Genomic DNA, 24,776 nt, shown 5'->3' on the forward strand with positions numbered 1-24,776 from the left:
TGCCAGAGACAAATAAATGTGGATTTGGCAAATATATTTTATCATAAATTAACTAAAATTGTAAAATTTGCTGCTAAAAGTGATGAACACACAGTTACTAATTTGTGTTAAATAGTGTTTTAAATACAGTTGAATCCCATTGGCTCAAACCCCGTAGGTGCTCGAGAAAGTGTTTGACCCATCGGATAGTTCGACCTAACCATTCTGTCAACATTGTGTACGTATAACTCGGGACTTTGTTTTTGGTTCGAGTGACACAGTGTAACAAGATTCTACTGTAGTTTTTATAGTTTTGAGAAATGCTGTTTTCTCTCTGTGGATTTTTTTTAAATTGTTTCTGATTTGGTTTATGATGAAACTGTAATTTTCCATTTGTTCAGGTCTGCATAATCCTCTGGATATGATGTATCATGTTCAACCATGGATGATTCTGGGCCTTCTTCCATTGTCTGCAGTAATGGAAGGTAATCATCACCATGACAACAATCCCATAACACCTCCTGGCATCCTAAAACCATACATCCAAAAATTAAGATCATTAAAAAGGTGTTTTCTTCCGTCTGTTTTATTAGGGTGTTTGTCAGTTTTGTTGGTAGCATTAGGAATTTTTAAAAAGAATATATTTAGGGATGTGCTTTTTCATCCTTTTGTCTGATTTCAGCTTTTTTGTGTCAAATTATTTTCACAAAGTAGATTGGATTTGATCAAAAATGCTATAAATAAATATACCCGTACTCAAGTATTGTTAGAGGTTTCAGCCTTTTAAGATCATTTCAGCTTTTATTTTTAAATGAAAACTCTTTCTAATCTGTCTTTTTATTTATCTCTTTGTGTCTCCACCTCTGTCTAAATATCCATCTGTCCATTTCCCCCTAGCCTTCCATCCATATGTTTGTCACAACCAGGTATGACCAAGGGATGATTTAGTTACTACTTGAACTTCTCAACAAAAATAACAACAACCCAGTTAGAGTTAATATAAATATATTAAAATAAAATAAACAAAAACAGGTTTAACAAAGCTTCATGGTACCAAATTACAAAGTTATGTTCCCCTTTTAAATTGACAATTCTACAACATTAATTTCAACCTTTCACAATCAAAAATAAATAGTTAATTAAATTCAAACAATGCTCTTATTCAGCGTTCACTGTGTTTAAAACTAACAACTGTCAAAAGTTCACTATACATCCCAAGTGTCCTTCAAATGCTCATGTTGACTTCATGGTCACAAATCTGTTCCACTATTCCATTTTCCATGTTTCTCCAAATCAACGACAGTTCCTGTCTCAAACTGCAAAATCACTAATGGCTGTGACGTCTGTTCGTCTCCCGAACTCGTCTACCTCTCATGGCTATGGCAACCATTTCAGCCTCAAAACCACCAACAAACAAAACTAAAACCTACAAGAAAATTGGGTCGACAGACAAATATTGTGTTCAATGACACGACCCCTAAATCAACTGTCGGCGACAGTTCTGCAAATGTGCACACATAAAATAAATTAATTTCATAACCAATAGTGGAATCTCGGAACATAAATTGTGAACCACTATCCTAACACAAGTTCTTAAAATACCTCATTATGAACATTTGATACCTGCAATATTTTCTATATATGTTGTAAAACTTTTAAATACACGCTAATTAAATCCATAATATTTAACTACATAATATTCAACTATTACCTAATTATATACAACTGGTTTCTTAACTACACCATACAAATGCTCAAAGTGGCGCAATTTTGATTAAATGCTATTTAAAATATTGTGCCAAATAAAACAATGTACAAAAATCAGTACTCGCCCCAGCTGTCCATGCCAAATCCTACATATCTCGACCACGTTGTCATAACTTTCCAACACGTGCAAAGCCTGTAGCTATCTGGGTCCAACTAACTGAATAATGCGACCCGCACTGGTTTTGTCACAGCAGCCAGCAATGGAAAATTCCATGCACGGATTACACGTGCGGCCCTAAACATCAAACTAAACAGCAGGGTATTTTATACTGAGCAGAAAAAGTAACGCACCACTATGAGTAAAACATATATACAAATATACACAAGTAAATCGACTTGTGACATTTCCTATCCTCTAAGGAAAAGTGCAAAGCACTTTCTTAATTTCACCATATCCAAACATATTTACAATCTACTTTAAAAATCTGCACCTGCATTTTTCTGATCCCTTGATGGCAACAATTTTGTACCTGTAAGGTTGAAGAATCAATGCTCACCGCATCAGTCTTGCATTTGCCATCTTCGATCTGCTAAGATAAACCAATGGTTGAAGATCTGTTTCAATTACAAACTCACTACCATAACGATACCTCTCAGACTTCTGGACAGCCCAAACTAGAGCTAGACACTCTTTCTTAATGGTAGCATAGTTAAGCTCAGCCTTTCTGAACTTTCTACTGGCATACGCCACTGGCATTTTCATACCTTCTTCCATCTGCAACAGAATTGCCCCTACTCCTTTTTCTGAGGCATCCATTTGTAGAATAAATTGCTCTTCCACATTTGGCAATTTCAAAATTGGAGAATTTACCAGAGCATTCTTTAAACTACTAAATGCTCTCTCTTGTGCATCTCCCCACTGTACCTTATTAGGTTTTCCCTTCTTGGTTAAATCCGTAAGAGTTACGAATTTACGGTAAAACCCAACTAGTCCTAGAAATGACTTTACCTGTTTCTTCGTCCCTGGTTTATCTGCTTCTCTGATAGCTTTGATTTTATCTGGCACTGGCTCCAGTCTTTCATTTCCAACCATATGTCCCAAACACTCTAAACTTTGGAAACCAATAAAACACTTACTGGGTTTAGCTGTCAAATTTGCTTTCCTTAGTGTAAAAAGCAGTTCCCTCAGTATCTGAATGTGTTCTTTAAACGTGGAGGTGTAGACAATTATATCATCAATGAAATTGTCCGTATTTGTCATGTTCTGAAGAAGTTTCCGCATGAGTCTACTGAAACTGGCTGGTGCATTTACAAGTCCAAATGGCATGACATTAAAATGAAACAAACCCATAGGCGTCTGGAAAGCTGTCACTTGTTTAGCCGTTTCAGCCGTGGGTAACTGCCAATACCCTTTTGACAAATCCAACTTACTGATGTACTTACTTCCTGCTAATCTGGCAAATATTTCATCAGCATTTGGCATTGGTTCTGCATCAAAAACACTGATTTTGTTGATCATTCTAAAATCAATGCAGAAACGATTTGTCTGGTCTTTCTACTATGGGAGAAGAGTAAGGACTATCAGAATGTTCAATTACACCCATTTGTAACATTTTTCTTACCTCTTCATTCACCACTTCACGCATTGAGAAAGGCAACGGATACGGTTTTACCCTGACAGGAGTATCTGACAGTAGCTTAATGTCATGTTCAGCCAACATGGTACGTCCCGGTAGATCAGATAAAACGTCATAGAATTCCTCCAAAAGTTGTCTTACCTCTTGACCTTTTTCAGGTCCTAAAGCATCACTCACACTAACCTCTTTTGGACCTTCTTTGGCTTGGACACTTGGACTATCAGCCCACTTATCTAAAACACATGAGTCACGTTCAGATTCCTGCAAATCTATCACAGCAACATTCACCATTCCAGTCACTCTGTTCTGGTCAGTCCTCTGAAGATAAAGCTTTAACATGTTTGTATGAAAAGTTTTTATCTTACCATTCATTTGTATTTGATAATCCACATCACCATTCTTTCTTACAATTCGGTAGGGTCCCTTCCACTGCATCATTAGTTTGTTGTGATCTGTAGGTAACAACACGAGAACCTGGTCACCTACCTTCATGTTTCGCTCTCTTGCTCCTCTGTTGTAATAAAACTTGTGTCGTTTCTCAGCTTTCTCCAAACTTTCTCTGACCAACTGGCAGGTAGATTCCAGTTTCTCACGCATGTCAATTACATACTGATAAGTTGATCTTACCTGCGGATTGTCTATTTCCTTTGTCCATAGTTCCTTGAGAATAGTCATTGGTCCTCTAACTGTATGTCCATACACCAGCTCAAATTGAGAGAAACCCAAACTTTTTTGGGGAGCATCTCTGTATGCAAACAAAACTGCACTTAAATATTTATCCCAGTCTTTGGGACGTTCTGCACACAATCTTTTCAACATCTGTTTCAGTGTACCATTGAAACGTTCAACCAGTCCGTTGCACATTGGGTGATATGGCGTTGTTGTAAGCTGTTTCAACGATATTAATCTACTTACCTTTGCCATCAATGAAGATGTAAATTGCGTACCCATGTCGCTTAGCATCTCCCTGGGAACACCAACACGACAGAAAATATCAACCAGTGCTTTAGCAACACGTTCTGTCTCAATACTCTTCAGAGCTACAGCCTCTGGGTATCTTGTAGCGTAATCAACAAGGGTTAGAATGTATCTGTTACCTTTGTCTGTTGCTGGTTTAAGTGGACCCACCAAATCCACTGCGACTCTTCTAAAAGGTTCATCAATAAGGGGCATCTTGCCCAAAGGTACTTTACCTACCCTACCTTTCACAACTGTCTGTTGACAAATGTTGCAAGATTGGCAAAATCTTTTGGTATCAGCTTGTACACCAGGCCAAAAGAATTCTGACAACACCCTACTTACAGTACGTTTTGTTCCCATATGCCCTGACATGATGGATTCATGAGCTAGTTTAAGAACTTGGGTTCTGTACTGCCGAGGTACTACAAGTTGAGTAAAAACCTGACCTCCCTTTACACTAGAAGATCTGAACTCGCGGTATAGTATACCTTACTTCTTGTAGAACTTGGCCTTACCCTCCATCCCTTGGCAATCATCTGCAAGTTTAGTATACTTCTGTAAAGTAGGATCTACTTCTTGTGCTTTCCTTATGTCTTCAGGTGTAACACCATCCATTGTACAATCTGGCACTCTAAGTGGTTGGTAGTTCTTACCTTTATCACAAACTTGTTGTCGCGTTTTTACTGCTTGGATCAGTTTCCAGTCTGGATCAGGATCACTTGGTGCTCTTGCATCTGCAATATTACCCACTATAAGATCATACAGTGGATGTTCCAAACACCAAGCTTCTACCTCACCTTTATAGTATGGCATATCAATATCTACAAGAGCAATAGGTGTGTTTACTTTTGAACCATCAGCTAACAAACATGTTTGTATGCTACCTGTGAACTGATCATCTGAAATGTAACACTTTCTGAAGAACACCGTTACACCCTGTATCACGTAAAACACTCACCACTTCCTTGCCCAACCATCCTTTTGTAGTAGGCATGCTCAACTCTTCGTTTCGTAAGTGGCATGAGGTGCTAAGAACGCATTTACTGTTTGCCATCGAGGTCGTTACTGTTGGAGTGTATGATGTACATGCACCACAAACCTTTGGATATCTAGCATCTGCCTCAGTTTTAAACACCTGCATTGACCTTGACCTACATTTCCAAAACTTACCTTAGTATTTGTTTTGGCCTCCTCTGTTGTTGCACATCCTATCTTTGGTCTTTGAGCCATCTGAAAGCAACGTGGAGCAATATGACCCAATTTCCCACAATGGAAACACCGCTTCAGTTTTGTACCTGAAACCATATCTGGTTTAGAAAATTTATTTTCTACTCTGACCTTATCACTCTTTCTATCTGGAATTTGAGGACTACGACATTGCTGGGGTCCCATACCTTGCTGTGTCAAGTTAACTGCCCTGGTGAATCTTGCTTCACGGAACTGGTCTGCTAGAATAGCCATTTCGTTAATGGTTTTTGGAATTCTTTCCTTCAAAAACAAACCAAGATCTTTGTTGCACATGTGTAAGAATTGATCACATAACACTAAGTCAAATAACCCTTCATATGTTTGATCAGTCTTTGACATCTGTATCCATCTGGTTAGATAACTTGCTAACCGCACTGAAAATTGTACAAATGTTTCACCCATCTCTGGTCTACCTGTCTTAAATTTGTGGTTAAAGCCATCTACTGTTAACTCATACCTCTTAAGTAATGCTTCTTTCAAAGCACCGTAATTGAGTGCTTGATCTGCTGGCATCAAAGCATAAACATCCAAAGCCTTACCTTTTAAGAGAATACTAAGGTGAGTAGCCCACCCATTGGGTGACCACTTTTGCACTTCGGCATACCGCTCAAAATGCCTACGGTAACTATCCATATCATCTTTCCCATCTTCGAAAGGTGGAATTTTAGGCCCCTTTCGTATACTCTGAGAATACCCACTCGCAGGAAAACCCAATTCAGCCTGTTTCTGCAATAATTCCAACTGATAATTATGTTCAGTTTCTTTTGCCCTCAGCTCTAACTGAATCTTTTCCCTTTCTATTGCATTTCTTTCTACAGCCAATGTATACTCACGTTCTTCTTTCTCTTGTTCCCTTCTAGCCAACCTTTCCTCTCGTTGCTGTGCTTGCTGCTCCTTCACAAACTCTTTCAAATCCTCATCTTCATAACCAAGAGCTACACCCTGAGCCATTAAATCTTTAAGAGTTTCCATGTTAGTCTAGCCAATAATGTAATGCTGAATGCAGGAAATAATACTTCCCCCAGAAAACCCTATTGCCCAAGTTTAACCCAAAGTGCCTATCTAATGATATTATATCATCTACACTTAAGCAAAGTTAAACTTGTTACTCGGTGTTGGCAGGAAACTTTTTCTACAATCAGCAAACATACTCACCAGCCTAACAAAAATATGACAACCAAATGATAAGGATACAGCACCTGGACAACTGGGGTTCAAATCCTTTTTTTGGCTTACACGTCCCACTTCACTTTCACTCAAAATGTCACCACAGTTGAACTAAAACAAAAAACCATGTTAAACAATATCCTATGCAACTTATACTTTAGCTGTTAAATCTATCAAGAATACACAAGTAGTATTAACTGAATCTATCCCACTTCTGACACCATTTGTCACAACCAGGTATGACCAAGGGATGATTTAGTTACTACTTGAACTTCTCAACAAAAATAACAACAACCCAGTTAGAGTTAATATAAATATATTAAAAAAAAAATTAAAAAAAATACAGGTTTAACAAAGCTTCATGGTACCAAATTACAAAGTTATGTTCCCCCTTTTAAATTGAAAATTCTACAACATTAATTTCAACCTTTCACAATCAAAAATAAATAGTTAATTAAATTCAAACAATGCTCTTTTTCAGCGTTCACTGTGTTTAAAACTAACAACTGTCAAAAGTTCACTATACATCCCAAGTGTCCTTCAAATGCTCATGTTGACTTCATGGTCACAAATCTGTTCCACTATTCCATTTTCCATGTTTCTCCAAATCAACGACAGTTCTTGTCTCAAACTGCAAAATCACTAATGGCTGTGACGTCTGTTCGTCTCCCGAACTCGTCTACCTCTTATGGCTATGGCAACCATCTCAGCCTCAAAACCACCAACAAACAAAACCAAAACCTACAAGAAAAATTGGTCAACATACAAATATTGTGTTCAATGACACGACCCCTAAATCAACTGTCGGCGACAGTTCTGCAAATGTGCACACATGAAATAAATTAATTTCATAACCAATAGTTACCTTTAACTATTCACCATACACCTTAAATACTAGCCATATGCTAGTCAAAAAACGATTCTACTATTTTGTAGGCTAATACACAGTGGAATCTCGGAACATAAATTGTGAACCACTATCCTAACACAAGTTCTTAAAATACCTCATTATGAACATTTGATACCTGCAATATTTTCTATATATGTTGTAAAACTTTTAAATACACGCTAATTAAATCCATAATATTTAACTACATAATATTCAACTATTACCTAATTATATACAACTGGTTTCTTAACTACACCATACAAATGCTCAAAGTGGCGCAATTTTGATTAAATGCTATTTAAAATATTGTGCCAAATAAAACAATGTACAAAAATCAGTACTCGCCCCAGCTGTCCATGCCAAATCCTACATATCTCGACCACGTTGTCATAACTTTCCAACACGTGCAAAGCCTGTAGCTATCTGGGTCCAACTAACTGAATAATGCGACCCGCACTGGTTTTGTCACAGCAGCCAGCAATGGAAAATTCCATGCACGGATTACACGTGCGGCCCTAAACATCAAACTAAACAGCAGGGTATTTTATACTGAGCAGAAAAATTAACGCACCACTATGAGTAAAAGATATATACAAATATACACAAGTAAATCGACTTGTGACAATGTTTGTCTGTCTGTCTGTTTGTCTGTCTGTCTGTCTGTCTGTCTTTCATGTGTTTTGGGGGTGGGACGTAGCCCAGTGGTAAAGCACTCAATTGATGCGGGGGAAGGATGTAGCTCAGTAGTACAGCACTCACCTGATGCACGATCGATCTAGGATCAATTCTCATCAGTGGGCCATTTGGGCTATTTCTCGTTCCAGCCAGTGTTCCACAACTGGTGTAACAAAGGCTGTGGTATGTACTATCCTATATGTGCATATAAAAGATCCCTTGCTGCTAATCGAAAAGAGTAGCCCATGAAGTGCCGACAGCAGGTTTCCTCTCTCAATATCTGTGTGGTCCTTAACCATATGTCCGACGTCATATAACCGTAAATAAAATGTGTTGAGTGCGTCGTTAAATAAAACATTTCCTTCCTTCGATTGATGCGAGGTCAGTTTGAAATCGATCCCCGTCGGTGGGCCCATTGGACTGTTTCTCGTTAGTGCACCATGACTGGTATATCAAAGGCTGTGGTATGTGCTATCCTGTCTGTGGGATAGTGCATATAAAAGATCCCTTGCTACTAATGGAAGCAAATGTAGCAGGTTTCCTCTCTAAGACTACATTTCAAAATTACCAAATGTTTGACATCTAATAGCTGATGATTAATGAATCAATGTGCTCTAGTGGTGTCGTTAAACAAAAGAAACTTTAAACTTTAACTTTCATGTTTTGTTCAGTCTTATTAACTGTAAATCCGTAGACGTGTATTACTTAATATTCTTTTGTGTATTGTTTCTTTCAGGTTTAGACTTGTCAACTTCAGTAAAGGTCTTCCATTATGAAGATGTCAGTTTACTCTTTTCAACAATTGGTTTAGTGTTGCTAGGAGCTTTCATTGCATTCTTTCTGGAGTTCAGTGAATACTTGTTGCTGTCAAAGACATCCAGTTTAACATTATCTGTATCAGGGGTTTTGAAGGTAACAGTTTAACATTATCTGTATCAGGGGGTTTTGAAGGTAATGGTTTAATAGTATCTGTATCTGGGATTTTGAAGGTAATGGTTTAACATTATCTGTATCAGGGTTTTGAAGGTAATGGTTTAACATTATCTGTATCTGGGATTTTGAAGGTAATGGTTTAACATTATCTGTATCAGGGTTTTGAAGATAACAGTTTAACATTATCTGTATCAGGGGTTTTGAAGATAACAGTTAAACATTATCTGTATCTGGGATTTTGAAGGTAACAGTTTAACATTATCTGTATCAGGGGTTTGAAGATAACAGTTAAACATTATCTGTATCTGGGATTTTGAAGGTAACAGTTTAACATTATCTGTATCTGGGATTTTGAAGGTAACAGTTTAACATTATCTGTATCAGGGGTTTTGAAGGTAATGGTTTAACATTATCTGTATCTGGGATTTTGAAGGTAATGGTTTAACATTATCTGTATCAGGATTTTGAAGATAACAGTTTAACATTATCTGTATCAGGGGTTTTGAAGGTAACAGTTAAACATTATCTGTATCTGGGATTTTGAAGATAACAGTTTAACATTATCTGTATCAGGGGTTTTGAAGGTAACAGTTTAACATTATCTGTATCTGGGATTTTGAAGGTAACAGTTTAGCATTATCTGTATCTGGGATTTTGAAGGTAACAGTTTAACATTATCTGTAGCAGGGGTTTTGAAGGTAATAGTTTAACATTATCTGTATCAGGGTTTTGAAGGTAATGGTTTAACATTATTTGTATCAGGGGTTTTGAAGATAACAGTTAAACATCAGTATCTGGGATTTTGAAGGTAACAGTTTAACATTATCTGTATCAGGGGTTTTGAAGGTAACAGTTTAACATTGTCTGTATCAGGGGTTTTGAAGGTAACAGTTTAACATTATCTGTATCAGGGGTTTTGAAGGTAACAGTTTAACATTATCTGTATCAGGGTTTTGAAGATAACAGTTAAACATTATCTGTATCTGGGATTTTGAAGGTAATGGTTTAACATTATCTGTATCAGGGTTTTGAATGGGAATGGGACAGCATGCCCAAATGCACCCTAAAACAAATTTAACGCACGTTGTGCTACAATTGCAGGAAATCGGCATGAAATGGTCAGATTTTGGCGAATGCACGTGAAACTTGGGGAAAAGATTGGGGTAATGATGGGTATTTGAAGCTGCAATGATGCCTCATTTCCATTTCGACGTAGATGAGTTACAAGATGCCAAGACTAAGCCTGCCGAATCAAAACATTGCAATAGGCTGCCTCCAGTTAAGTGAATCGCAGTCAGCAGTCACACGTCACATGAATGTCCATCAGAGCACCATTTCACGTCTCTGAGATAGGTACCAGCAGTTTCAATCAGCTGAAGACTGGCCCAGAAGTGGAAGACCTCACATAACAACTGTAGCACAAGATCGCTACATCCGGGTTCTGCACTTGCGTCACCGAACTGCCACAGCAACAAACACTGCTGGACGCATACCTCGTTTGAGAAGGGTGTCTGCACAAACCATTCGGAACCGACTTTGAGAAGCTGGTTTACGGGCTAGAAAACCGTATGTTGGCTCCGTCCTGTGACGTCAACATCAACATTTACGTGTTCGCTGGTGCACGAATGTACAGGGGTGGAACTTGGGAAACTGGCGGCGAGTATGGTTCAGTGACGAGTCACGTTTCCTTCTACAGTGACATGATGGATGACAACGTGTTTACAGATGCTGCAATGAACATTTTGCCAACAACTGCATTGTCCAAGTTGACAGATTCGGTGGAGGGAGTGTCATGATGTGGGGAGCCATCTCATACACCAGCAGAAGTGAACTTGTGTTCGTACAAGGCAACCTGACAGCTGTAGTGCCATGAGTCAGACCAGCTTTATTAGCGGCAGAGGACGAGGATGCCAGGTGGATGCAGGGAAATACACAGAGACTGCCCCCATGGAGGAAGTTGAGACAGGTAGGTAATGGTGTGGATAGCTCAGAAGACAGAGTCGGAGGAAACTGACAGAAAGGGTTGAAACAGATTGAAATTGTGGGAGAAATTGGAAAGTTTTTTATATTAAAATAATGAGAATGATAGGCAGAGGGTGATAGATGAGAAAGATGAATGAATGTGTGATGAAATTCTTCGCCGTCACATGCTTCCCATTTTGGATCGACAGAGATAACTCTTTCAGCAGGACAATGCCAGGCCGCATACAGCATGTGTAACAATGGATTTTCTACAGAATGAGAACATTAATGTGCTGCCATGGCCATCAAGATCACCAGATCTCAACCCCATTGAACATCTATGGGACGAACTGGACAGACGTGTACGCCAGCATGACCCGGAACCTCAGACGCTTCCGCAACTGTCACATGCACTGCAGGACAAATGGGCTAGGATTCCATGTGCCCGGATTCAGAGACTCATTCAGTCTATGCCAAGGAGATGTCGTGCAGTGATTGCTGCTGCTGGTGGCCACACAAGGTACTGATTTCAGCGCCTTCCGGATGTTTTTTGCAGAAGGCTTTGGGATATTGAGCTGAAATTTTGTGTATAGTTTCATCATGTACTGTTACAGATCAAAGTTTGACTTTCATGACGATTTACCGGCCTCGGTGGCATCGTGGTTAGGCCATCGGTCTACAGGCTGGTAGGTACTGGGTTCGGATCCCAGTTGAGGCATGGGATTTTTAATCCAGATACCGACTCCAAACCCTGAGTGAGTGCTCTGCAAGGCTCAATGGGTAGGTGTAAACCACTTGCACCGACCAGTGATCCATAACTGGTTCAACAAAGGCCATGGTTTGTGCTATCCTGCCTGTGGGAAGCGCAAATAAAAGATCCCTTGCTGCCTGTCGTAAAAGAGTAGCCTATGTGGCAACAGCGGGTTTCCTCTAAAACACAGTGTCAAAATGACCATATGTTTGACGTCCAATAGCCGATGATAAGATAAAAAATCAATGTGCTCTAGTGGCGTCGTTAAATAAAACAAACTTTACTTTTTCATAACGATTTAGCCATTTGTTGACAGAGTTATGGCCCTTGAACTTAGGAGATGTGAAAATTAGTTTTCTGGACTTTTTTTTCCCGAAGACCTTTAGTTATTGAGCTGAAATTTTTTGTATAGGTTTATCACATACTGTTACAGATCAAGTTTTACTTTTATGGCGATTTACCCATTTTTAACGGAGTTATGGCCCTTGAATTGAGAAGATACGATAAATTGTTGGGCCTGGTAGTGGACATGTATTGCTGTAGCAGTACTCTCAAATGCTTGTTTGTATGAGGGGTTTTGAAGGTAACAGTTTATCATTATCTGTATGAGGGGTTTTGAGCGTAATAATTTAGCATTATATGTAAAAGGAAATGAAGGAAACACATTAGAGGTTTTGAAGGTAACAGTTTAATATGAGCGGAGTCTGGGGTTTTGAAGGTAACAGTTTAATATGAGCGGTGTCTGGGGTTTTGAAGGTAACAGTTTAATATGAGCGGAGTCTGGGGTTTTGAAGGTAACAGTTTAATATGAGCGGAGTCTGGGGTTTTGAAGGTAACAGTTTAATATTAGCGGTGTCTGGGGTTTTGAAGGTAACAGTTTAATATGAGCGGTGTCTGGGGTTTGGAAGGTAACAGTTTAATATGAGCGGTGTCTGGGGTTTTGAAGGTAACAGTTTAATATGAGCGGAGTCTGGGGTTTTGAAGGTAACAGTTTAATATGAGCGGAGTCTGGGGTTTTGAAGGTAACAGTTTAATATTAGCGGTGTCTGGGGTTTTGAAGGTAACAGTTTAATATGAGCGGTGTCTGGGGTTTGGAAGGTAACAGTTTAATATGAGCGGTGTCTGGGGTTTGGAAGGTAACAGTTTAATATGAGCGGTGTCTGGGGTTTGGAAGGTAACGGGGTTTAATATGAGCGGTGTCTGGGGTTTTGAAGGTAACAGTTTAATATGAGCGGTGTCTGGGGTTTGGAAGGTAACAGTTTAATATGAGCGGTGTCTGGGGTTTTGAAGGTAACAGTTTAATATGAGCGGTGTCTGGGGTTTGGAAGGTAACAGTTTAATATGAGCTGTTTCTGGGGTTTTGAAGGTAACAGTTTAATATGAGCAGTGTCTGGGGTTTGGAAGGTAACAGTTTAATATGAGCGGTGTCTGGGGTTTGGAAGGTAACAGTTTAATATGAGCGGTGTCTGGGGTTTTGAAGGTAACAGTTTAATATGAGCGGTGTCTGGGATTTTGATGGATACACACGCGGACTGTGAAATTGTTTTTAATAAAAGACATTGCCGAATACACCATATTATTGTCCATGGTACAATGGTAAATTTCAAGTCAGTTTTTTAATCTTTTTTTTTTCTTTCTTTTTTTGTGGGTTTAATACTTTCATGGTTTTTGGCAGATTCATTGCTATATCACACAAAACAGTTCTGTAAATATTTACTAAGGATATAATATAAAAGTATGGTATAAAAATGTAATTTTATGTCTTATGATGTTTATCTGTCATAATATTTTATACAAAGAGGGTGGGTACCGATATGTCTTTAGCAAAAGAAATTTTAAACATTAATTTAACTCCTTTAAATTTCTCTTTTTTTGCAGGAGGTTTGCACTTTATATATTGCTCACTTGAGTGGTGACACTATGAACACTATGAATGCTGTTGGTCTGGTGGTTTGTTTGTGTGGGATCGTGTTGCACATCGTTATCAAAGCTGTTTGTAGTAAGTGTTACATTGTGTTACATGCAGACATGGTTTCTGCCAGAAGGTTCGATTTTTTTAAAGTTAACCTTATGACAAAAATTAATTACTCTTTATTATTACTGTATGATTTTCTAAACCCTAACCCTAAACTTAACCCATTTTCTTTTTGGGGGAGGCCCCTCATATCCCGTTGACTGTGGTTGCATTCAATTCAAAAGCGCCATACCCAAAAATTTCTTTCTGGCAGAAACAATGCGGCAGATGACAAAATGTTGAAGTTGAGGAGGGCATATCTCCCCTCCCCCCACCCCCCACCAGTGTATATATTTTCCTGTTGCTTCATAACATGACTCGTAGACAGTGTTGTTGCCCTCCCATACTGGAAAGGGGCTTTTATCATAGTTATTCTAAAATGCATTTTGAAACATAAATCGTTAAACAAAACACATAACTCCATCTAGAGGCAGGATTTAGCTCAGTTGGTTGAGTGCTCGCCTGAGGTGCTTGCGTTACTGGATCCATTCAACTGGGTTTTTTCTCATTACAACCAGGATACCACAATTGGTCAAAGGCCGTGGTATGTGCTTTCCTGTCTGGGAAACTACATATAAAAGATCCCTTGCTGCTAATGGAAAAAAATGTAGTATGTTTCCTCTGATGACTACATGTCAGAATTACCAAATGTTTGACATCCAGTAGCCGGTGATTAATTAATCAATGTGATCTAGTGGTGTCATTAAACAAAACAAACTTTGTTTTGTAATTTTAGCTCTGGTTGTACTGCAAATTCAAAATTTTACTATACATTGATGTAACAAAAAATTAACACTTACCAACAATTGATGGCAATAATGTAAAGAAAAATGAACACTTAGCAAAAATTGCTGGTTTTCACATAAAACCAATAAAAACTAATTACCAAATTATTATAAAGTATGCATATAAGTAAGTAGGCTTGCCATTAGTTATTCCATTTCGGTCATCTGTTCATGTATTATTATTGTTACTTTCTTCTGGAAGAAGGAAGGAATGTGTTACATGTATTTAATGACATACTCAGCACTGGACAAATAGTATCGGACCACACAGATAATGAGAGGAAAGCTGCTGTCACCACGCCATGGGCTACTCTTTCCAATTATGGTCATAGGGTTTTACTTGCACATTCAGAGCAAGCTGTTGTAACACATGCATGTCATGGGCACAGGCGCCAGCCTTGGGTTGGGGTGGGTGGGAGAGATGACCGCCCGCACTGGCAGGTGCAAGGGAGCACCAGCAGCCTGACCGAAGTCAGTAACGGGTGGGGGGTAGTTTTGGTGCTGTGCAATTTTGAATCAAAAGGAAAAGGTTGCACAGTTTCTATGAAGGAATTAGGCACATTTTTGAATGGTTTGCCGAAATATAAAGGGGAGCTACATATAGTTTTTTCCAATTAGCATTAAGGGATGTTTTATATGCAGCATCCAACAGACAGGATAGTACATACCACAGTTTTTGTTACACCAATTGTGGATTACTGACTGGAACAAGAAATTTCTTAGGGAGGAAAACCCCATCAATGAAATAATGCACTGTCCTGAAATTATTTTATTTTTTTAATTAGGCCACACTTTTCTCTTTTTTTCGGATTACGGATCCGCCGACGTTAATTTTGCCAAAATGAAAAAAAAAAAAATTCAGTTTTCAGCCAATTTTTAATTTAATTTTCCCGCCTACTTATGATTTTTACAGTGGTGGTGTCGGGAAATACGAAATAAATAAAAATACAAGCCTTGAAATATAACGCTAAATCAGTATTTACAAGCCCATCCAATTCCAACTCCGTAAGATTTTGTCGGTGCACTTTCAGCTTCGATCCGGAAGTATTTTATTTGGTGCGGTGCAACCTGGAGTGGAGTGGTATATAGAAAAGTGGAATTCAATCCCATCTGAAACGGAGTGCCGAAGAATCATTCTCTCCCTTGACATTTCATTAATTAATTAATATGTTTATTTAAATTTTATCTTGATGGATTTTTATTAAAAGTAGTACAAAGTATGTTTTGAATGATGTTAATACTTTAATTTATACCCAACTCCGACTTTGCTGAAATTTCATTTCATCTGTCGACAAGTTTGGAATTCAGTATGGCCAATATACGTCACAAAACAACGTGTTGACTGAAATCGGTTGTCTTACTGAAAACATCCATAATACAAAAACACAAATAATAACAACAGGAATTGGGTGAATTTTATTTTTATTTTTATTCCATCCTCCGACATTGCCTCCTTCAAAAAAAAATGTGTAATCCTAAAAAAAAAAAGTGTGGCCTTATCTTGCTTTTATTCAATTTCCTTTTACTTTATCTTTTTAGGAAATGAAACAACAACAAAGAAATTAAAGAAATCTCTTGACATGGAAATGTTAATAAAAGACGGAAGAGCGAACACAGATGATGATGATGAAGAGAACTGTGATGAAATTGATATTTTTGATGCCAAGCGAGATAGGTAGCACAAACAGTGTTGAAACAGACATCTTGATATTGACGTCTAGAAACTGAATTGATGTTCACTGTGATCAATGCATATTTTAACCTCAAAGAAACTGTGTATTCAGGCTGCAGATTTAGCAGTATTCCGTGCTTCCACTAATCCTAGATTTTGGGTCAGAAGTGTAAGATTATGAGACAGTATCCAAATTATCTATATTAAATCATGTTTACAATTCTGGCCAAATCCTTTTTAAAAGTCCAAGAATTCAGTGCCTGAAGATTGTTTTATAGATGTTCAAATGAATAGAGTCTGGTACCAATAAATGTGACCTTTATATGGGAAAGTTTAAAAAAGATTTATTAAGTCTAAAATTGCTGTTACATAAAATCAATGTTTATTCTGTGTTCATTTTACCATGATGTTTTGTTACCTTGTAATTCACTTCATAATACAAATTAAAATGTAGTCCCACCAGATTAAAGTTTACAAAAGGTAGTCCCACTTTATTAAAGTTCGGAAATGAACAAACCGACTTTGCAGTGCATTAGCTATCAGTTGTTGGGTAACGACTAACCTTGACTAACCCACTAATGTTTATCAGACAGTTTTAAGCATCGCAAAAGCAGGTACTAAAAAGCCCACCACATATTTAGTCTTGTCGAAAAGAAAACGAAAAACACAAGATTAAATAATGTGAAATAGAAAATATCCTTTAGGATTCTTCATTCATGGAATTTATTTTACAATTAGAGATTAAATTTGTGTTATAGGGACAGGCCTGAGTGTTCAGATATTTCTCACAAATGGAGCCTTTTTGTCTATTAAAATTTCATATTACCGGTATTTAAATTTTATTATTTAGAATATCAGTGATTGTACAAGCAGTATGTTTCTGTTCATCCTAATGTTTGCAGTATCTCAAACTTCATTTTAATACATAAAATGAGGTACAAAATTATTGGGGTAAAATCCAGTTAGGGCAGCGGCTACTACAAACATTTGGACACCCCAAAAACACCTTATATATACAGACACTGATATTGTAAATGAGGAATATTGTAAGGAATCATTCAGCTACATTATATAACTTGAGCAGGTAAATATTAAAACATTTATTTTAATTCAGTTGATTTATCCAGTTAGCCACATTTGAAAAGTTACTAGAGTAAATATTGTTGTATCTTTTACTTTTCCGACAGCAAAGGCATCACTTTTGAGTTGTGGGCCCTGTTTTACGCAGCGATCTTAGCGCCAAGATGATCTTAAATGCATAGCTACATTACGCACCCATGGTGATCTTAGCACTAAGACTGATTTGTAAAATGTGGTCCAGGTCCATTTCTCATAATCTACAAGTTCTAATCAGAAAAATATGATTTATGGTTGCATTTAAAAAAAAAAAAATGTATTAAATTAATTATTATTTCAATTTAATTTTAAAAAGATTAGCAATTGAATGTTGCATAATACATTATATCTTTATTCACCCAATCAGTTTATGGAGACAAAACATTTAATTCCATGAAAATTCTTGTTTATTGTATACCTATATAATATTAAGCATGAATTGAGTTTATTGTTGCATTCTTCATCCATTTAAACATATTTGATATTTGGTGGAGGACAGAACTGAAATGAGATTAGCATTAAATTTATCTGGTGGAGGTTTATTTGAGGCTGGAATCCTCAAAAACATTAAAAGTGTTCTTTTGTCTGTCATTTTATTTTTCTATATTTACATCTCACCATAATTTTAGCAGTGGATTTTTTATTATTTCTTTTGCATTTCATAGAACACATAATTATTTACATCCATAATTAGTTATTTGATTTCCATTCAGGTAAACAAAATGATGGAATACTTTATGGCTATGAAAGAAGACTATAACCATAGAAAACAAATTTTATAAATGCAAAGTCATGTATTGATTACATATGCTTGAAGACCGTTTTGACTTTCATTGGGTCCTTTTGTAGTGTTGTTGAAGTTATAAATATACAATTTGTCAATAGGGTATTTTCATGATGACTGACATTTGATCTAAAGCCAGTTTCTGTAACCAAATTCTTGTATTTTCGTCAGGAACAATACAAAAAAATGTAACTTCAGTGACAGTCGTTCAAATAGACACCAAAGATGAATTAAAATATTCTGGTGAATATCACTTCAGCATTAAGTAGCATGTGGTCATCTGATGTAATCATAACTTCAAGAAATGCTGATAAACAACAGGGACAAAAATACAGCTACATGTATTTGAAATTCTTAAATTGGCTATAAAATTCCCAATGTTTTTTTTCTGTGACATATTTTCATGAAGTTGAAATACAACTAATCACAAGGACTTGTAGCGATCTTTATGGCACTTCTATCTTAGGAAAAGAAAATGGTGTGACAATCAACCATCATTGGTATTACTTATGGTAAATGTTGAGGGTGTATACTACCAAATCAAATCCCATAGACGACAATAGTAACATATGTGGCTAAAACTCCTACCTGCAGCGTATCAATTGACATAAATGCAATGGATATAAATACTACCATCCTCACCCTTAAAGTGAATCAGAAAACATTGGGGGGTCAAGTTGCTCATTTCTGAGATAACGGGTAGCATCTATGTCTACCCTATGTTCTGCATAAAATTCGAATACTTTTTTTTAAAGATGCCCCATACATGTTTCAAGCACAAGGCTACTTGATACAGTGGTACCAGATGAAATAAAATTGCATACATTTTTTGCCCAGATGAAACTTATTTTTTTTACAACCAACTCACATTTATCACCAATAACAGGACTTGTGGAGTTCACTTCTCTATCAAAAGTTTGGTGCACCTCGAACTTTGACCCAGCCAGAAGTTATTTGGTTTAGTGCTATCTTGAGTAGGTTCTAATTGGTATAGTATTTTTTGGCATTGCTTGTTTTATTGCATGCCATTTTTAAAAGAAACCAATGTATCAAAATCGAAATTTCACCATCAGTACACAATATTAATTTCACCATCAGTACACAATATTATAAACTGGTTTTGTGCAAAATATCAATGTTCTGGATTGCATAATTTCCCCATTATTCAATTTCAAAAAGTATGACCCTTGTTTTTCTGTTAAATCACTGGATACATATTGTATAGGTAGACTTGCTAAAGTGCTATAACGATCACAACAAGGCCTTATGTTGCTGATATAGGAATGGCTCACAGGGGTCCCAGGTCTGCTTCCCACCATTAGTGTTTATTTTGAGTTGGGGAAGGGGTCAGTTTTAAAAAGAATATATATATTCACTTTATTTTTCACGTATAATGGTACATGTATAAACGTACGATAGTCAACAGGTTGATTGTTTTAGGTTACCTGTATAAAATTCATTGTCACTAAACTGACCAATGCCCCGTTTTATGAAACGATCCTAGCACTAAGATTATGTATGGACTTAAGGCATAAGCATGTGAGACGTGGGGGATGGGGAGTGCCTAGTGCTGGAGCAATCCCTCAAATTCTAGCAAACATTATACAGATATTCAGGCAAAATATGCTAACCATGAGACCTCTTTACGACGATTTTCTATCAGTCTACCCTCAAAAGTAGTATAACCCCCCCCCCCCCCCCCCCCCCCCCCCCCCCCCCCCCCCCCCCAGCCCCGGACTTAGTCACTGGCAAAAGTCAGAGATTAAGCCCGTGACAGGCGTGTGTGAAGCCTTCGTGGCATAGTGGCATATATGCACGTTAAAAATTTAGCCATCCATCAAAAGTAGTGTAAGAATACGTAGTGATTCGTTTGCAACCATATATAACCTTTTGGTAGTAATGCTAACATGAATAAATGTTGTTATGCAGATTCAGGCATTTTCGTTTAATTCGGGCAAAGGCCAGCCTGCCCCCTACAAAAATGGAAGCCTGGACGCCTTTGAAGTCTTAAGGAGATCGCTTCGTAAACCGGCACCCTTGTCAGTGTGGTTATTAGTATGAGTATACTATTAAATAGGAAAAGGATCGAATCAGGATAAAATTTGAGCGTTATGCTTACAGTTGTCATAGCATTGGTGAAATCATATTTTAGACCGTTAGTGTTGAATACACACTGACATTTTGTTGACTTATTATAATATGGGACCAATATGTATTGTTTCATTTTAATCTATTGTTTAAACCTTTATTACTAATGTCATCCTTACTTTATAATTACGCTGTACAATACTTAATTGGTGCATTAAAATCAGTGTGCCAATGTAACATTACTTTGACTTGATTATGATAATGATTGTATAATGTATGTCAAAAATATGTAAAATTACTTTAACATGATTGTATAATGTATGTCAAATAAAAGTAAAACATAAACTTGTTTTTCAGACTTTATGAGGTTTTGTTTTTTAAGTTATGGGCTTTATGGTACGAATAAGCAAAAACCTATTAATGTGCCCCTATCCTCGAAAGGCACAGGCACATCAACCCTTGGCACAACCTTTGGTCAGCGTCATCAGTGGCACCAGTCCAAAGACAGTAGACACGACCTTTATAGTCTCTTTTAGATATGTTGTTGATATTCACAAGGAGTGGTCTATTCATGGATTCCTTATTTCACAGGCTACTCTTTGTAAAGTTTCAAAGACATTAATACCGTAAGCGTACAAAGCGGGGGTTCAGAGAGGGTCAACTGTTCCCCTAGTGCTGGCCAAAATCGTCGCATTCGGAGATGTTCGGGCAAAATGAGCTGACCTGGAAACGTTTCACTGTGTATTTCCATAATTCTGCTCACAATATTAGTAGGCCTAATACAAGCCACTGGTATCAAGATGTATTGTACTGATAGTAATTATAGGTATGACTTAATACATTCGTTTTGACTTATTTTCGGGGTCGAAACCCCCTGATCCAACCCCCTACTTAAAGTAAACTTTCTTCTTCTTTTTTTAATTATAGTGTCCGAGGAGCATGACCCGAACCCCATGGGAACTTTAATCACCACAGTGTAGCCTGTACCTGCATAATTGATGTCTTACACATGTATGTGTCCGTGGTAATTAGTGATTGCAGATATTGGGTAGAATTACTTTTCATGAGTATTGATAAGAAGAAGAATAAATAGTTACTTGCTTAAACGCGCTCTGTCACAGATGGTTGACCTAATTACTGACCCAACAAAATATTATATGACAATATATACATTTGATTTGTACCTAAAAGTACTTCATTGAACCATCTACATAACCACCATATCACAATTATTATTGATATTTTATAAAAAAATAATTGAATTATGGGTACGGTCCATAATTCTGAGAAAAATAACGCTATTTGGAGAGCAGAGGTGTGACGTATTATTTTGAGTCACGTGACGGGCATTCCCCGAATAACCGCAGTGCCAAAACGATTTAGCAAGCTCGTGTAACGAGAACGCTCAACCGTCCTCTGCGACATAGGGTAAATAGAAAGAAAAAAACCCCAATGAAAATAAATTATTAAAAATTAATAAAAACATGTACTGAATGATATTAAGCTTATACATTAATTTATTTTAGTAACAGAAGCATGTTAAACGTCGACAATCCCGACTAGTTAGGCCTTTGCATCTATAGGTAAATGTATCGTTAGTCGTACGCGAAAAAGTCTAAACATCTGGATCACAAACACCGTCATTTTCCACCTTGTCAACTTCATTATTATACAAAATATGCCATAACAGCTGACTTGGGATAGGAATTGTTACATTTTTAAAGAATACTCTTAACTAGACGGTGTTTATATACGATGTGACTATATATACGAAGGCTGTGTCTATAGCCTCCACTATAACGAGGGCTGGCTATATTCACAGCAAAAATGTATATAGGCGGTAAATAAGTACATGTATTTGATTGATCCATATTACCGAACCATCTGGAACAGGAGGAATACATACTAAGTACTGTACGAACAGTGCATTTTTTGAACAGGGGAGGGGGTGGGGGGAGTATATGAATTTAGCGGACCCTCCTGTGTACGTTTTTCATAGATATATGAATAGCGTCATATTGTCCCTACAGTACTAAAAAAAATTATAATAATAATAATAAATAAATAAATAAATAATTAATAAACAATAATAATAACAATAATAATAATAATGATGATGATGATGAATAAATAAATAAATATAACAATTATAAATTATCAGCGGCTGAGGTAGATTAACTGAAAGAGAAACTAACTACGGACAATAGGCCTACACAAACTAACAGGGCTTGAACTTAATAATTGTTCACTGATTGCAATTTTGAGGCTGCTTACGTAAATTTTGTAAAAAAAAGAGTTAATTTTACCGTAAATAAATATGACTAAAAGGTTATTTTGCTGTATTTAGTCACATTTCAAATGCTCAAAATTGCAAGGGCCAATAAAACTCAAAATACATTTTTTATAGGCTACTAGTAGCCTAAAGCTTAGACCACTCCGGGTCCCCCTCTAAATTTATGTAACGTTTCTGTAACACCCGCCCCCACCCACCGCGACGTGATTTTACTAACATTATAATACATGTAATAATAATAATACACAATTATTATTATTACTATTACTACTACTACTACTACTACTACTACTAGCCTACTACTAGCCTACTACTATTGCTATTATTATTATTATTATTATTATTAGCCTACTACTACCTTTTTGGGGTGGAGGGGCGGTGTTTTATCTGGAGGAGTTTTGGCTATAAAAATGCAAGATTAACGTGCGTGCACACACGCACAAACAGCAGGCTGAACTTGTCCCAGCAAGTAGAACTGGATTCAACTGGGTTAAGTAATAATTAGCAAACTTTTGGACGACAAAACATGCAACCGTACATTGGGGTTTTTTACGCTAGACATTAAAACCGAAATACCTCTTTGCGAAACAGTCAAAATAATTTGCACACGCGCCTAATAATAATAATAATAATAATAATAATAATAAATGGCAAGTTCATGTTCCGACTGTTTATTATTTTATACCAGCGTATTCGCGGTTATTTTCTATACATGGCGATCGTTTATATAAAATCCACAAATACATTATACGGTTGTCGTATATAATAATTTATAGCCTCGTCACTACGAGTCTGGGTTTTTTCCGTATTTTTATGACTTTTTACAAGAAGACTTCCAAATTTTAAAAATGAAGCGTGTCGTGGAATTCCCTGAATCGTAGTTCAATTAAAATGTTTTGGATCATACAGTAACTAGGTTTGGTATTCCAAATGAATGTAATTTCCATTTATAATGCATATTTAGAGAAACAAGGCCCACTAAATCCGTGATTGAGCTCCTTTAAATTTGCCAGCTTATGAAATAATTCAGTCCCAAATCTTAATGACACCGCAGTACATTTTAATCTGACTATTTGATGCGTAATCAATCTGATTAAAATTAATTCTACTGGTCTACCAGTAGATCTAACAGCATTGCGTGACTTCCATGACCAGGTGATACTTCATCTATAAATAACAATTTAAATATCGACCAATTACACTTCGCCTTTTATAAAGTTATTCTGGAGCATACAAATTCTAAAATTAACGGGCGAGACTATTTATGCAATAGGCGAACTTGTTGGTTTATTTCAACATTGAAAAAACAACAAAAAAAAAAAAAAAAAAAAACAAGGGGGAAAAGTGCAGTAATAAACTCTGGATTGTATACTAGTATAAACAGTTTTATGGCTATAGCCTACCATCACGGGGGGGGGGGGGGCGGGGTGTCGTCTTGAAACGAAGTTTATATAAAAATTTATATTGAAATTACTTTCCGGCATACTTCATAATTCACCCGAATCATTTCGTATACCCTCGGCATAATCCCGAATGTTTTCAAATTCTTTTCAAATCACTGACATGATTTTGCAAGTAAGGTTTTGATTGGTCGAATGAAAGGTAAACTGGATATGAGCTCCAACGGGTTGCTGTTAGATCTACATGTAATAGTGGAGCTAATTTTAATTAGATGGGTCTAACATTTACCCATAGACAGGACAGTACGTGCCATGGCATTTGATGTGTGCGCTATGAATGGCCGATTTCCATTTTTGGTGCTATATAAAATCAGCAGAAACTATAATAAGAAAATGTTGCTAATTTATAATGTATTCATAAAATCGATCCAGTTTACTGGAGATGTGGGAATTCACATGATGAAGGACCTAACTTTCACGACTACAAAGATAAACTATGGTTGTATTTGATCTTTTAACATGATCTGCTTGCTTGACTTTCAACTTTAAATGCCACTTTTATCTAAACCCTTGCGCCAAGAACGTTTCAAATATTTAATATCGACTTTAAAAAAAAAAGTGACATACTATATCTGCTATGGTAAAGCGCTCGCCCGTTGTTCCAGCCGTGGTATGTGTTCAATAATTCTGAATGAAAAATATTATTGGTAGTAAAT

General features: G+C 36.9%; 1 protein-coding gene across 1 annotated transcript in view; it reads left to right on the forward strand.

Annotated features, from left to right (window-relative positions):
- LOC121388509 (solute carrier family 35 member C2-like) overlaps positions 1 to 20,730 on the forward strand; it is a 31,424-nt gene extending 10,694 nt beyond the window's left edge. Inside the window, exons 7-10 of the mRNA XM_041519866.1 lie at positions 381 to 464; positions 8,999 to 9,174; positions 13,787 to 13,907; positions 16,247 to 20,730. Coding sequence (XP_041375800.1) covers positions 381 to 464; positions 8,999 to 9,174; positions 13,787 to 13,907; positions 16,247 to 16,386 — 521 coding nt within the window. The 3' untranslated portion in view covers positions 16,387 to 20,730. The remainder of the gene's footprint in view (positions 1 to 380; positions 465 to 8,998; positions 9,175 to 13,786; positions 13,908 to 16,246) is intronic.
- Positions 20,731 to 24,776: the final 4,046 nt, after the last annotated feature.

Source organism: Gigantopelta aegis, chromosome 14, assembly GCF_016097555.1.
Source record: "Gigantopelta aegis isolate Gae_Host chromosome 14, Gae_host_genome, whole genome shotgun sequence".
In the NCBI taxonomy this organism is placed as follows: Eukaryota; Metazoa; Mollusca; class Gastropoda; order Neomphalida; family Peltospiridae; genus Gigantopelta; species Gigantopelta aegis.